Source organism: Gopherus evgoodei, unplaced genomic scaffold (assembly GCF_007399415.2).
Source record: "Gopherus evgoodei ecotype Sinaloan lineage unplaced genomic scaffold, rGopEvg1_v1.p scaffold_90_arrow_ctg1, whole genome shotgun sequence".
Taxonomy (NCBI): domain Eukaryota; kingdom Metazoa; phylum Chordata; order Testudines; family Testudinidae; genus Gopherus; species Gopherus evgoodei.
In genome coordinates, this window is record NW_022060111.1 from 34,138 (window position 1) to 48,273 (window position 14,136).

The following is a 14,136-nucleotide window of genomic DNA, read 5'->3' on the forward strand; positions in this document are numbered from 1 at the left end:
TGATTGGCTTTCTCAGGGCCTATTTTATGTCATTGTTCCTCAGGCTGTAGATGACTGGATTCAGCAAGGGGTTCAGCTATTTACTCGATCAGGTCACCTTGTCCTGATCGAGCAAATAGCTGAAGCTGGGCCTCATCTAAATGAAGAGGAGGAAATGTAGTACAAGGCGATGGAGGCCAGGTGGGCTGCGCCTGTGGAGAAGGTTTTGCGTCAGCCCTTGGCAGAGCAGATTAATAGGCTGGCAGCTCCAACATAGCCATAGGAAACCAGGATAATGAGAATGCTGATGACAGTAGTGCCACTGACAAAGCCAAAGAGGCCTGGTAGGTGTAGCTGGAGTCACAGGAGAGGGCCAGCAATGTGGCACATTGTAGAAGAAATGGTTGATGACATTGGAGCCACAGAAGTCCAAACAGAAAGTGTTGGCTGTGTGGGCCACAGCATTGAGGAAGCCACCGTGTAGGACCAGGCTGCCAGCAGGAGGCAGAACCCTTTGGACATGGTGGTGGCGTCATGCAGCAGGTTGCAGATGGCCATGTAAGAATTGTAGGCCATGACCGCCAGGAAGATGCACTCTGTGTCTGCCAAGCCAGCTGGGAAGAAGATCTGGGTGGCACAGCCAGCCAAGGAGATGCCCTTATAGTATAACAGCAATTCAGCCAGGATCTGGAAGGATAAGCTGCCAGTGAAGAAGTCCATGGAGGTGTGGAGGTGCCTGTTGGTGCAGATCAACACCAGGAAGAGGATGACTGCACTTTCCCATTGGTTGTGAATCCCAGGATAAACTCAGTCATGATGTGATTCCTGCCTCTCATTGAGTTGGAATAGGCCACTGCTGTGTTTGGTAGCATCAGTCACATCTGTAGCAATAGTGCCATTGCATTTCTGTTTGAGGGGGAGGATAGTCCATGGGCTACATGTGTCTCTGGGTCACCCATTGGAAATTACACACTTTCTGTTACCCCAGCCACCTAGTTGTTTGTAGCCCCTAGGAACATAGGAACTACCACACTGGAACAGACCCACAGTCCATATAGCCTAGTATCCTGTCTGTAACAGTGCCCAGTACCAGCTTCAGAGGAAGGTGAAAAAAAATCCATCGTGGAAAATTATGAAATAATCTATTTCTTCCTAACCCCAGGCAGTTACTATTTGGCTTTTGCCCCGAGTCACCTGGGTTAGAGCAGTTTAGGAACTGGAATTTCCATTCTATGAAAAATGTCCCGATTTTGAAATTCGTTTTTGTTCTGAATTGGAACAAAACCAGAAAATTTCCTCTATGTGAAATTTTCAACAACAAAAATTTTCAGGTGAATCAAAATGTTTTGCTAAAATGAAATATATGGAGATATACTTAGCTCATAGGGCTAGAAGAGACCCTGAAAGGTCACAGAGTCCAGCCCCCTACCTTCACTAGCAGGACCAAGTATTGATTTTTGGCCCAGATCCCTAAGCAGCCCCCTCAAGGACTGAATTCACAAACTTGGGTTTAGCAGGCCAATGCTCAAACCACTGAGCTATCCCTCCCCGCAAGGATGCACTGAAATGTTTCATTCCAATGTCAACCTCTTTTTTCTTTTTAAAAAAAATTAAAATAGAAATGTTCTAAATGAAAAGTGGTTTTGAAACAAAAAATCAAAATGGTCCATCCTGATAATACTGAAACACAACATTTCAACATCATCAAAATGCTTTGTTCCATTTTTTTCTAAACTAAATTCAGTCAAAAGTGAAAGTTCCCACTGAATCTTTCGATTTCAACTAAACAGCATTTTCTGACCAAAAAGAACATTCAATTGGAAAAATTTTGACCAGATCTAATGTGGGTTTTTATTTAATTATAATACTTTTAAATCATTTTCATTGTAACTGTGGACATAATCGCCATATAAATGTCCTCTCCATTTATTGAAGGCTGTTAAGCTCTTGGCTTCATTGTTAGTTCTTGTGGCAATTAGTTCCACTGGCTAGTCATGCATGCTTTTTTAAGAAGTATTCCCTTTGATCAGTTTGCTTGCTGCTTTTCTGTTTTGCAGATTGTCTCCACCACAGGGTGACTGATCTTTTAAACAATAGTGGCTCCAACCCCACTTGTGACTCAGTCTGCCCTTCTTCCCAGTTCAGATAATTAGTATTATCAATATATGCGCAATGTGCCCAACCATTTGATGGCTGTATCATCAGCCAGGAGGAGAGACAGTAGCCAAGCATCAAAATAAGCCAGTGATCCCCCATCAAGGATATGTGACAGTCTGAAGCTGACCGCAGCTGCATCGAGGGTCATTAGAAAAACTCCATTTTAAAAGATTGGCTGCACAGTTGTCCTGTCTTGTTCTAAACTTGTTCTAACAGAGATGACCACAGGTGCCTTGGCAGATCAAAATCTGGCGGACAAATGGTTGGGTCAGTGATGACAGAGTGATTAACCACCATTGTCGCTGACCAGTTGTTGCCTAAGTTCCCTCTAAGCTGCTTGGCCACGCAGCAGCCTATTAAGTGCCACACAGGCCCTCAGGGCTGCAGCGAGGAGAAATGCCTCTCCTACAGCCCTGGACTTGCTGCGGAAGGGGGAGAGGCACCAAAACCAAGCCCTGGGCCAGACTTACCACAGCCGGGGGAGAGGCACTTCTACTGTGGCCCCAACCCTGGAGCTGCTGTGGTGGGGAGATGCACCTCTTCCCTCCACCAGCCCAGGTGCTGCTGTGGGAAGAGAAAGCTGGGGGGAGTCCTCTCTCCCCACCATAGACCTGGGACAGCCTGCATCCCAAACCCCTCATCCCTAGCCCCACTCCAGAGCCTACACCCCCAGCCGGAGCCCTCACCCCACACCCCATGCCACAACCCTCTACCCCAACTCTGAGCCCCCTCCCACATTCAGAGCCCCTCAGCCCCACCCCGTCACGTGAATTTTGTTATATGCATCAATATAGAGATGATGTGTCACATATCACCTCCATATTAGTGCACATAACAAAATTCATTCCTCACATGCGTGGGAAAAATTAGAAGGAACTGGTTTGTTGCCCCAAGCAGATTCCACTGTCATGTCCTGTGGCGGCATAAATGACCATAAAGGGCATCTAGAAGACAGGTGAGCTGGTGGGTGGTTGAAGAGGTCTGCATCATGCTCCTCATCAGTATCCAGTCTGGGCCAGGGAAGCTAATGATTCAACCGGCAGACCAAATTCAGTGACGAATCCTGGTCACGTGCTGTCTGACTGGAATAATTTGTGTCTCTCTATGACACATAAGTCATGTGGCTACATCAGTCCAGGGCTGGAGACATAGGTGCTGGAACTAGGAGTGCTGACACACCCCCTGGCTTGACATGGTTTCCATTATATGCAGAGTTTATAGTTTGGTTCAGTGGCTCTCAGTATCCCCGCTATACAAATTGTTCCAGCACCCCTGCCTGGAGATAGACGAGAACCTTCCCAAGAGGAACGCAACTTCTTCCAGCCAATGGGGAAGGGACCGTGTCGAAAGGGCCAGCTCAGAGAAGCTGAAGGAGGGCTACCGCTGGCCTAAATTCTCAGCACAGGCCCCAGAAGCAGGACTGCAGGACTCCTAAGCAGGGGTGGCAGGTTATATGGGCTTGTGGTGCCTGAGCACCAGGAATATTCAAGGCTGGGGCCTGTGCTACACCAATATTTGGAGCTGGGTTTCTCCCCGGCCCTGCCTGGAGCGGGCCCTGGCCACCATCCCCCCCGTTCCGGGAGCTTCCTGCTCCCCCCGCCTCGGAGCTTTCCTGCCTGAAAAAAAACAGCCTGTGCCTCTCTCCCTTGCTTGTGCTACTGGCTGCCTGCCGCTACTTCTGGCTAAAGCTATAGAGAGCAGCTCAGGAGGGAGAGGGGGAGAAGGAGAGAGGAGTGAGGGAGAAGGCACACATATGTCTGGAAGCCCTCTCTCCCGTCCCCTGGCAACCACCTGGAGGACACGCCAAGGGGACTTCCGGCCAGGAGATGGACATCTGGAGTGGACCTCACTCACTTGAGCAGCTGCTGGAGCTTCGGTGAGGTTTGACTCTGTGATCCACCTCCTCCCCCGCTCCCCCACCCCCACAGCCCCACTCCTGCCCAATCAGGGGCAGCTCCAGGCATCAGCACGCCAAGCTGTGCCTGGGGTGGCAAGTCGGGGGGGCGCTCTGCCGGTTGTTGAAGGGGGTAGGCAGGCTGCCTTCGGTGACTTGCCTGCAGGAGGTCCATCGATCCTGCAGTTTCAGCAGCAATTCGGCAGTGGGTATGCCGAAGCCGTGGAACTGGAGGACCTCCCGCAGTCATGCCCCCAAAGGCAGCCTGTCTGCTGTGCTTGGGGCCGCAAAATACCTAGAGCCACCCCTGGCCCTGAATCAGCCCATTTCTGGTACAGGAATCCCTTCTCCCACAGGAATCGCTCCCGGAAGTCCTCCCCATGGAACCCTGCACTGCTGTGGCCCGCCAGGGCCCTCGGTTTCTCCAAAGAGGGATCCACCTGCAACTCTGCTTGGAATTCAGCTGCTGGGTCTGAGGATACAGCCCTGGCTGGTGGTGCCTCAGTTTCCCCACCTTGAGATGGAGGCTCCGGCCCAGCCCTGTCGAGCTCTAGCCTCGGCGCTTTGGTCCCTCACTCGAGAGGTCCCATGTCCCTCATTGGCTCTGGCTCTGGGTAAGGACCAGGGCGCTCCCAGTGCCATCCGGCCATTCTCCAAGTCATTACCCATTAGCACCTCGGTAGGCAGGTGATCGTGCACCCCGACCTCTTTGGGTCTCTCCTTAGCCTCCCATTTCAGGTGTATCCTCACTACAGGCACCTTGACGGGGGGCCCGAACATTCCCCTCGGGGTCATGTAGGCATCGGGCACCAGCTGGTCTGGGTCCACCACCTCGGACCGTTCCAGCATCACCTCTGCACCTATGTCCCGGCACCCCTGGACGCTCCTGCTCCCCACCTCAATGGAGATGATGTGCTGATTGTCCCCCAGGGCCTGTCCCATGCTCACCTGGTGGATTGAGTACGGGCGCTCTGGACTTGGGGCCCCTCAGGGGGGTCAGACAGCAGAGTCTGTCTGCGGGGTCAATCTGGTTCAGATCACAGGCCTTCTCAAAGGCTGTGAGGTAGGCATCAATATCCCCACCCCCACTTGAACTGGGGCAGCAGTTTGGTGTCTAGATTCCACACACCACTGGAGTCTCGGGGCCCTTCTCCACTTACCCCCTGGCAGGCCCTCTTGGCCCGCCTCTCGTCCATCTCCAACTCGTGCTTCCGCTGTTCTACATGGTCCAACTCCAGCTCCTTTGCTTTCAGCTCCAGCTCTAGTTTATGCAGCTCCTCTAGGGAGGAACCTGACTGGGGTTTCCCTGTGCTGACTGTGGAGTCAGGTCTGACACCCTCCCAGTCACTGGGGGTGCCCCCACGGCTACTCCCCAGCTCACCGAGCACCCCGGCAGGCCCCCTGGGGTCTGGAACCTGTTCCTCAGACTGGTCATTCTCTACAGGCTGCGCAATCAGCTGCTCCTTAGTGAGCCTTCTCACACTCAGCCCTCTTTCCCTGCACAGACATGCCAGGTCACTCTTACCGAGCTGGTTATAGGCCATTTCCAGGCTGGTTCCGTTCAATACCCTTGTTCTGTTCCTGGCAGCCACTCACTGCAAAGCGCCTGCACCTCCTGCCAACCATCTAAGAGTGCATCCGCCAACCATCCTCTGCTGCCATGTTGTCACGGACTCACAGATTGTGCCCACTCATGGCCCCATGCGGTCCATGGGGGGGTGCCCCTTCCAGTGTTACAGCCCTTCTCGGGGGTCCACTCTCTCGATTTGTAGCCAGTTCAGTTCCAGACCGTGCCAAGGAAACATCTGTACATACTTGTGCAGGGTCGGCTTTAGGCCGATTCCACCGATTCCACCAAATTGGGGCCCATGCCAATCGGGCAGCGTCCCTGCCTGAAGCAAAGCTCTGCACTCTCTTGGAAGCAGCAGCTGTTGCTGCTAGGCAAGGAGAAACACTGGCCGGCAGAGGGCTGAGTCAGAGGCAGCGCAGGTTAGGAGTGGGGAGGGAGAAGGGGGAGAGAAGGCACAGGTGCTTTGCAGCCTTCCCCTCCCCTCCCCCGGGCACTCACCTGGAGGAGATGCCAAGGGGGCTTCTGGTCCGGTGGGAGACAGGAATCTCTGCAGTGGACCTCGCTCACCTGAGCAACTACTGGTGCTTCCAACAGTGAGTGTTTGACCCTGTGATTCCCCATAGGTTTGTAATATTGGATTGGTTTTGTGGTTTTCAGTGGTGTTGCTGTTTGAGGGTGAATTCGTGCCTGTCTGTTTCTGTTTCAAAACTAAAGTTGGGATCATGTGGCCCAGGAAGAAAGCCCCAAGCCAGTACTGAGTGCTATGAATTCCAGGTGAGAGAGAGAGGGAGGTTTGGACATGGAAATCAAATACATCAAGAGGGGAGAATGCGAAAGGTCTGCTACACGGCAGGCTGAGACTTTTATCTCCCCCCCAAAGAGAGGAGAAACTGAGGCACGGTTTGATCTGATTCCCCTCCCCAAATTATTTTGCAAAGGAAGGGGATGGGGGCTCCTATCCAAACCAGTTCCCTTCTCATCAACTCTGCTTCCCCTGCTGCAAGAGTGCTGTAGGGGCTGAATATTTCCATTAAACTCTGGCTCCTTTGTTTGCCCTGCAACAATAAAATAGACTGGCTGGGGCAGGGGACAGCCCCCTCCCCCCAAGCTGTGTGGACATTAAGTTTTTTTTTGGAGGGGGCACAATAATATTCCAGATCAATCAAATGCCCATCTCAGCTTTCTAGCCATCCAGCAGCTCTAGGGCAGGGAAGGAAGGTGTTCTTGGTGCAGAGTGGTCACAAAACAGGGCTGAATTTAGCAGGGGAGTGGGTTCCAGTTGAAATCCCACCCGATGCAGCCACACAGAATCACTGGCAGTGCTGGGAGAGGCCAGGAGTGGAAGCAGGTGCCCTGGGGGTGGGGGGACGTTTGCCCTGAGTCCTGGGCTCTGGGATGGACTAGGCTGGGTGATGGGTTCAGTCTAGTCTTCCAGCCTGTTGCTCTTGCTGGGGTTTGTGGTTTTCATCTGATTCCATCGAAAAGATCAAACAAGCCCAGTAGAAAAGGGGGGTGAGAGAGGCGGGAAAGGGTTTGTAAGGGGTTAGAGTGACCCATCAATGAAAAAGTAAAACCAGAGTTTGACTGGGTTTCCCCCCAGCCACCACTCTTGCAAACACTGGACAAGGGGCAGCCCCATCCCCTACCAAGGCTATGGTGAGGGGCAGCAGGGGAGGAAGGAATCCACATGTGATGGTAGTCCCTTCCCCTCCCATCCTCCCAGCACCCAGCACCACCTCTCCGGCCACCAAACTCTGTCCCAGAACCTGCACCCACCGCTCCGCATTCCCCCCCAGAGCCTGCACCACTCCACCCTTCCTGCACCCCACCCCATGCCCCAGCCCGGAGCCTGCACCCAGCACCCAAACTCCGTCCCACTCAGCCTGGGCAAAGCTCTCCTTGGTCTAGCTCCCAGCCCCTCTCCAAGGGTTGCAGCTGTCTGGAGGTGCTGCCTTCCACATCTTGCTCATTCACACCTCGTTCATTCAACAGGGCAACTGATTACAAAGTGTGGGGAAGATCTTATTCTACTTCTAGCAAAAAGACATTTTTCTTTTACCTTAATTATACTACCTTAGGGGCCCGCTATAACATATTACAAAGTCATATAAAAGTTATACAAAAATGCATAATGCAGAGATTTATCTACAACTGCATTGATTGACTGCTGTGTGCAGTAATATAGTGACCCCTGGGTCTTTGAATGAGGCTTTATACTTGTGGTGGGGGGAAAGGGGTGAGTGGCAAGTCAGGTTGGGCAAGTGGCAGGTGGGCAAAGAGGTGAGCAGTGAGACAGCAGGGGTTCTAGGGGCAGGCATGGGTGATTCTGGCAGGGGAGGGAGAAGGTGAAAGGAGGCAAGTGGTGGGTGGGGGACTGACTAGGAGGGACACAGCTAGCCAGCAGAGGGCTAGGGGGTGAAGAGGGGTGTGATGGTGGGGCCGAGCAAGGAGGGGGCAAGTCCTATTCTGTTGTGATCTAGTCACCCTATGTGTGCTGTTTCTTCCCACCCTGCCTCCTCAAACCTTTCTTTTCGGCCCACAGCTGTTTCGATGGAGCGGAGCTGGGGAAAGAGGGTTTGTTTCCGCGGGGCAGGCGGCGCTGGGGGAGGGGTTGTTTCCACGGGGCCGGGCGGTGCTGGCGGCGGAGGAGGGGGCAATTTTATATGAATAAGGAAATATTTTATACCTTATAATAAAATAAACATTATTGAAGAAAATCAATTGTACAACTGTCAAAAATAAATTATTTTCTTAATATGAAAGTGCAAATTAGCTAATTAATATATGACGCAAAGTACGTATTATATAATTTTGTTATTATTTATATAGTCATGGAAAGTACATGGAAGAAATGAAAGGGGTTTTTTAAATTTTTTTTTTTTTCAGTCATCCCTGCCGGGGCCCCATCGAAACTGTTCGAATTGGACCCCGCTCTTCCTAAAGTCGGCCCTTATCCCACTGCAGGTGTGTGCTTGGGACCTTTGGCACCACAGCACAGCCGCTCTGGCCCTTGAGCTAAAGGACTAACAGCAGCAGCAGTAGGCTGTTATCTCTCAGACAGTGGGTGCACTGCTTTGTGTGCTATGTGGAAGCCAGGCCAGTGCATCAAGCTCCCTTGAGATGTGTTAATGCCCTGAAAGGGAGGGGCTAATAACAGAGCAGGAGTGTGGGGAGCAGTTTCATCCTGGTGTTGCAGGTGCTGACGGAGAGCCCCCTTGCATTCCGTTGCTACTGCATTTTCTTCTAGAATAACTCCAGTCTGTACCCGGTGATGGAATACATTCTGGGCTGGGAGATGTTCTCCCACCTACGGCGGATCGGGAGGTTCGGGTGAGCGCTATCACAGGAGCCAATCCTGGGGCCAGTGTCCCTAATGGTTAGAGCTGGGTAACAGACTCCTGGGATGTATCCCTGGCTCAGGCAGGACAGTGGGATCTAGTACTTAGAGCAGATGGACTGGGAGTCGGGACTCCTGTGTCCTATTCTTGCCTCTGCCATTCACTCCTTATGGGAAGGGGGGAGAATCACTCTGTGCCACAGTTTCCATAGCTGTAGATTTGGGATTTAGTTCAGTAGAGAACTAGACCTTTTATACACTAGCAGCATCTGCAGAGACGCTAACTTTGATCCTCATGCTGCAGGGTGTGGACCTGATCCTCAACTGGGCTGGTCAGGAAGGGATTCCCCATGGGGAGGGCTGTTGAGGTCTTCTGCCAGTATTAGCCACAGTCAGTGGCCAGGGATGCGAGGGCTGGATGAGGCCAGGCGGGATGGAGCTGAGGTTCCATGGGTGTGTGTGTTGGTGCTAGGGGAGAGATGCTGGTCTGGGAGGGGCTTGCCCTTTGTTGCCAGGCTGGATGGAGTCAGGAGTCTAGCAATGATGGGGGGGGATGTGTGTGCTAGGGCTACTGATCTGGTTAGCCAGATGGGGCCAGTAGCGTAGCTAGGAGGGGAGCCGGGGGAGCTGCCACTCCCGCACTGAGCACAAGTGGCGCTTTATCAATTTCCTGGTGCCTTCGTACTCACCTGAGGAGTGTTAAAAAAAAAGGCACCACCCGCTGCGGCACTTTTATTTTACTCACCCGAGGGTGCTCTGGATCTTTGGCGGTGGGACCTTCACTCGCTTCGGGTCTTTGGTGGCATTTTGGCGGCGGGACACCTGGAGTGAGTGAAGGTCCTGACCCGGAGCACCTCCGGGTGAGTGAAAGCGTCGCAGCAGGTGGATCCTTTTTATTTATCACTCCCCCTGTTCCCTCCACCTGGCTCCACCACTGGATGGGGCCACCAGGCCTAGAAGAGTTAGTGCATCTTGCCTGGGGTTTCCAGGGTAGATGGAGTCAGGAAGGTGAAGGTGGGGGGGCAGGGGGCCGAGGGTGCTGGGCTGACAGAGAGGGGGCAGATCTGGCCCGGGATGCCCACGGTATCCTCCCACCTCATTGCAGTGAACCTCATGCCCGGTTCTACGCTGCTCAGATCGTCCTGACCTTTGAGTATCTGCACTCTGCTGGATCTTATCTGCCGAGACCTGAAGCCAGAGAATCTCCTGCTAGACCAGCAGAGCTACGTCGAGGTGAGGCTGCCCCCACCATCCCCTTCCTCATCTCAGCGCTGGCTCCTGGCTCCCTGTGGTGATCTCCCTGCCCAAGTCTCTCTCTGTTGCCATCCCCATCCCAAATCCAAGATATCCCCAGAAATGTAACACAGACAGAATACATCAATCATCTGCTCCCCCCCTTCCCCTCCTGATGTCACAGCCTCCAGGCTGATCCAACTTCTCCCCTCTCTGTGTTTTGGCTCCAGGTGACAGATTTTGGTTTTGCCAAGCGGGTGAAAGGCCGAACCTGGACTCTGTGTGGGACCCCGGAATACCTGGCCCTCAAGATCATCCTCAGCAAGGTGAGCTGGGAAAGGCCTATCCACTGCCTGATCTGTAGCTGATCCCTGGCCACCAGGTGGTTCCCCTCACCCCTCAAATGTTCAGTGCGTAACCCTGGGGCCTGTTTTCCCCGGGCAGGGTTATAACAAGGCTGTGGACTGGTGGGCCCTGGGTGTCCTCATCTACGAGATGGCGGCTGGTTACCCCCCATTCTTCACGGACCAACCCACACGTTGCGCCCCTGAAATGCTCATGCCCTCCCATGCATCCCCAATCCTCAACACGTGGGCATCCTCGCTGTCATGTACCCCATTCCTCCTGCACCCCAACATATAGACCCTCCCTTGCCACGTACCCATTCTCCAGTGCATGGACATCGTCCCCATTGTGTCCCACACACATGCAGCCTCCCTCACCACATACCCCTATTTCCCGAACACATAGACTCCATCTCCAACCCCACCACCATTGTGCTCCCTGTAACTCTCATGGGGACTTCTGGAACAGGTGCCTTTGGTTTTCGTATACACTGTTGTGAGTTGCAAAACCATCCACAACCCTGCTATGTTGCAAGACTAAACATTCCTTAAATACATCAGTCATTTCCAGGCGCTGTTAGAGCACTCATCGCCATAGTAACCAAGAGCCCACAATATTCCTCTGCCCACCCCAGTGCCTTCTTGCCAAGGATCTCCAAGAACTTGTGTCGGACATAGTCAGCTTTAAACCTAGTGGGGAACACAACAGGCCTTGGTTCTGTTCCTGGTTCTCCTATCAGCCTGCTGAGTGACCTTGGGCAAGTCACGTCTCCCTGTGCCTCAGTTTCCCCTTATGTAAAATGAGGATAGTGATGCGGCAACTCTGCTTTGAGATCTGTGGAGGAAAAATGCTCAATAAGAGCCTAGGGGCAACTGCTAATTAACCATTTCAGCTCCTGTGTCAGTCCTCAGTAGTACCCCCACTTCTCAACCACTCTTTGTCCTGAAGTGTTTTAAAAGGGCTTGTTATTTATTATTAGGTGCATTATGATAGTGCCTACAAGCCCAGTCATGGATCAGGACCCCATTGTGCTAGGTGATGTACATATTAGGTGTATTATGGTAGTGCCTAGGTGCCCCAGGCATAGCCCAGGATCCCCTGTGCTAGGGGTTGTACATTACTAGGTGTATTACAGTAGTGCCTCAGCACCCAGGCATAGCCCAGGTCCCCCTGTGCTAGGGGCTGCACATTATTAGGCGTATCTATGAATCTAGCCACGAGGGCAGGGCAGGTAAAAGCCAGACCTCTATCTCTCTTCCTCACTCCAGGTCCGGTTCCCTTCTCACTTCAGCTCGGACCTGAAGGACCTGCTCCGGAACCTGCTGCAGGTGGACCTCACCAAATGTTTTGGCAACCTCAAGAACGGGGTCAACAACATTAAGAACCACAAATGGGTTAGCTACCAGAGGAAGGTAGGAGGGCGGTGGCAGGTGGCTGTGGGCAGAGGAGAGCCTGGGTAACTTCCACATGCATGCAGCCTCCATCAGCAGGAATTGAACTGGGGATCACCAGCGCCCAGGCCTCTAGGAGCTCGTTGATTACTGGAACTCTGTGGTAGGGTGTTGTGGCTGGGTCTACCCACTAGGGGGAGATATGCTCACCCAGCATTGGTTTAAAGTAGGGAGCCCTCAGTCACCTGTTTGTAACTTGGTGGCAAAAGCAAAGTCCTGTCTCCACCCCCTGAGGATAACAGCCTACTACTGCTGCTGCCAGCTAATGGTGTTATTCCTCCAGCTCAGGTGGGAGAGGGCTGTGCTGAAGGTCCCGATTAAAACCCTACTAATGATGCAAGTAGGGGATCCAAGGGGCTCATGACCCCCTGCCCTTCCCTGATTGCAAAGTGAGAGGAAGGGATTCTGGCTGGATAAAAGGCTGCTTGAGGAGGTGCTGATTCTGCATCCCTCACCTGGTTGCTAAGGGGCCCAATCCTGTATCTCTTAAGAGTGCTGGGTGCCCTGATTCTGGGCTCTTAAGGAGGGTGCTGTGGGCCCTGATTCTGGGCTCCTAAGCAGGGTCATGGGCTCCCCCTTCCATGATTGCAAAGTGTGAGGGTTTCTGGCTGGATGTAGGGGCTGATCCTTGCCTGCCTTGTTACAAAGTTGGGGTCTGATCATGCACCCCTAGCAGACCCAGGAGTGTGGGGGGGTATACAAGTGTTGATCACTCACTTCGTTCCCAACCTCTCCACCCCCTTTCTTTGCAGGTGGAAGCTCCTTTTGTACCAAAGTGCAAAGGCCCTGGTGACATGAGTAATTTCGACGACTATGAGGAGGAGATCCGGGTCTCGACCCTCGAGAAGTGCGCCAAGGAGTTTGCTGAGTTCTAGGACCAGCGGCTCCTCCAAGAAGGGTGCGCGTGGAGCAGATGGGGGTGGGGTTGGATTTTGGTTTCATAGATAAATTATATATATTATAAATACATGAGCGCTGTCAGGAGCGGAGAGGGGGAGTCCTGTGGCTAGACCGCCCCCCCAACTCCCCTTTTCCACAAAGAAGCTTGAAAGTCCCATCTAGAGGGTGAGGATATTATCCGCCCCGCCCTGGGAAACAGGTCTGTGTCCTCCAACAACACTTGTTTCACTGGGAAACCTCCCGCTCCCAGCCTCCACTTCCTCTTTAACAGTGTGCTTTGTTGTAAACATATTTGAAACAATTACCAATAAAATTTTGTTTAAAAAAAAATCAGAGTGGCATGTGGGCTGTTCAGCTCTAGGGGACAGTTGTCGTTGCTGTGATGAGCCGGGAGCTGTTCCTCTCCCCAGAGGCTCAAAGAGTTCAGGGATGTGGCTTGGGGGGGGGGGGATCGGCGACTGCCATAAATGATACCTGAGCTCGCCTGGAGTTGAAAGCCCAAAGGGATGAGTGTCTGTTCTTAAATGGGAAGGTGGCATCTGGTTGATGGATAAATGGGCATTGCAAGCAGCAGCGGAGAGGTTATTTTATCGCTGTGTCTGGTGGGGTGGAGGGTGACAGCTGCTGGAATGCCATGGCCAGGTCTGGTGCCCAGAATTAGAGAAGGAAGGTGAAAAATTGGAGAGGGAGAGAGAGTTGCCATGAGAATGATTAAATCGGGGGGAAACTTGCCTTATGCTGAGACGCAAGGAGCTTCTTAAAGCGAAAGTTAAGGGGTGTTGTGATCCCTGTCTCGAAGTACCTAGGGCAATAATGAGCTAGTCCCGCTAGCAGACAAGGGTCTAAGGAGAGCCAGTGGCTGGAAGCTGAAACTAGAAACATTCACATTGGGAAAAAAGGGAAGATTTTTAAATGGGGTATAATTAGCTTTTGGAACAATTCACCAAGCATCATGGTGGAATCTTCATCATTGACGGTGTTTAAATTGAGATGGGAGATTTTTCTAAAAGATTTGCTCCAATTCCAAGAGGAGTTAATTCAGGGAAGTCCTGTGGCCTGTGTTACGCAGGTCAAACAAGGTGCTCACAGTGGTCCTGTCTGAACTGATAATCTAGCTACTTATGAGGCTGGGGCAGAAGAGGTGAACAGCCAGGTTGACCCCGGTGTGCAGGAATGCAGTGCACTGGCAGCGGGGGGCATTACCAGAAGCAGAATACTTCCATCTAAATGTGGATATGTGCGCACCTGCCTTAGTGCAAGGAAACTCCTT

The 14,136-nt window shown here is 52.5% G+C and overlaps 1 protein-coding gene across 1 annotated transcript; it reads left to right on the forward strand.

The window, feature by feature from the left end:
* Window positions 1–4,970: 4,970 nt before the first annotated feature.
* LOC115644120 (cAMP-dependent protein kinase catalytic subunit alpha-like) lies at window positions 4,971–13,130 on the forward strand. Its single transcript, XM_030548221.1, is given in 9 exon segments — window positions 4,971–5,093; window positions 5,972–6,193; window positions 8,848–8,930; window positions 10,043–10,103; window positions 10,105–10,170; window positions 10,401–10,496; window positions 10,615–10,708; window positions 11,758–11,927; window positions 12,719–13,130. Coding segments are annotated over 9 exon segments (1,038 nt in total). The 3' UTR covers window positions 12,842–13,130.
* Window positions 13,131–14,136: the final 1,006 nt, after the last annotated feature.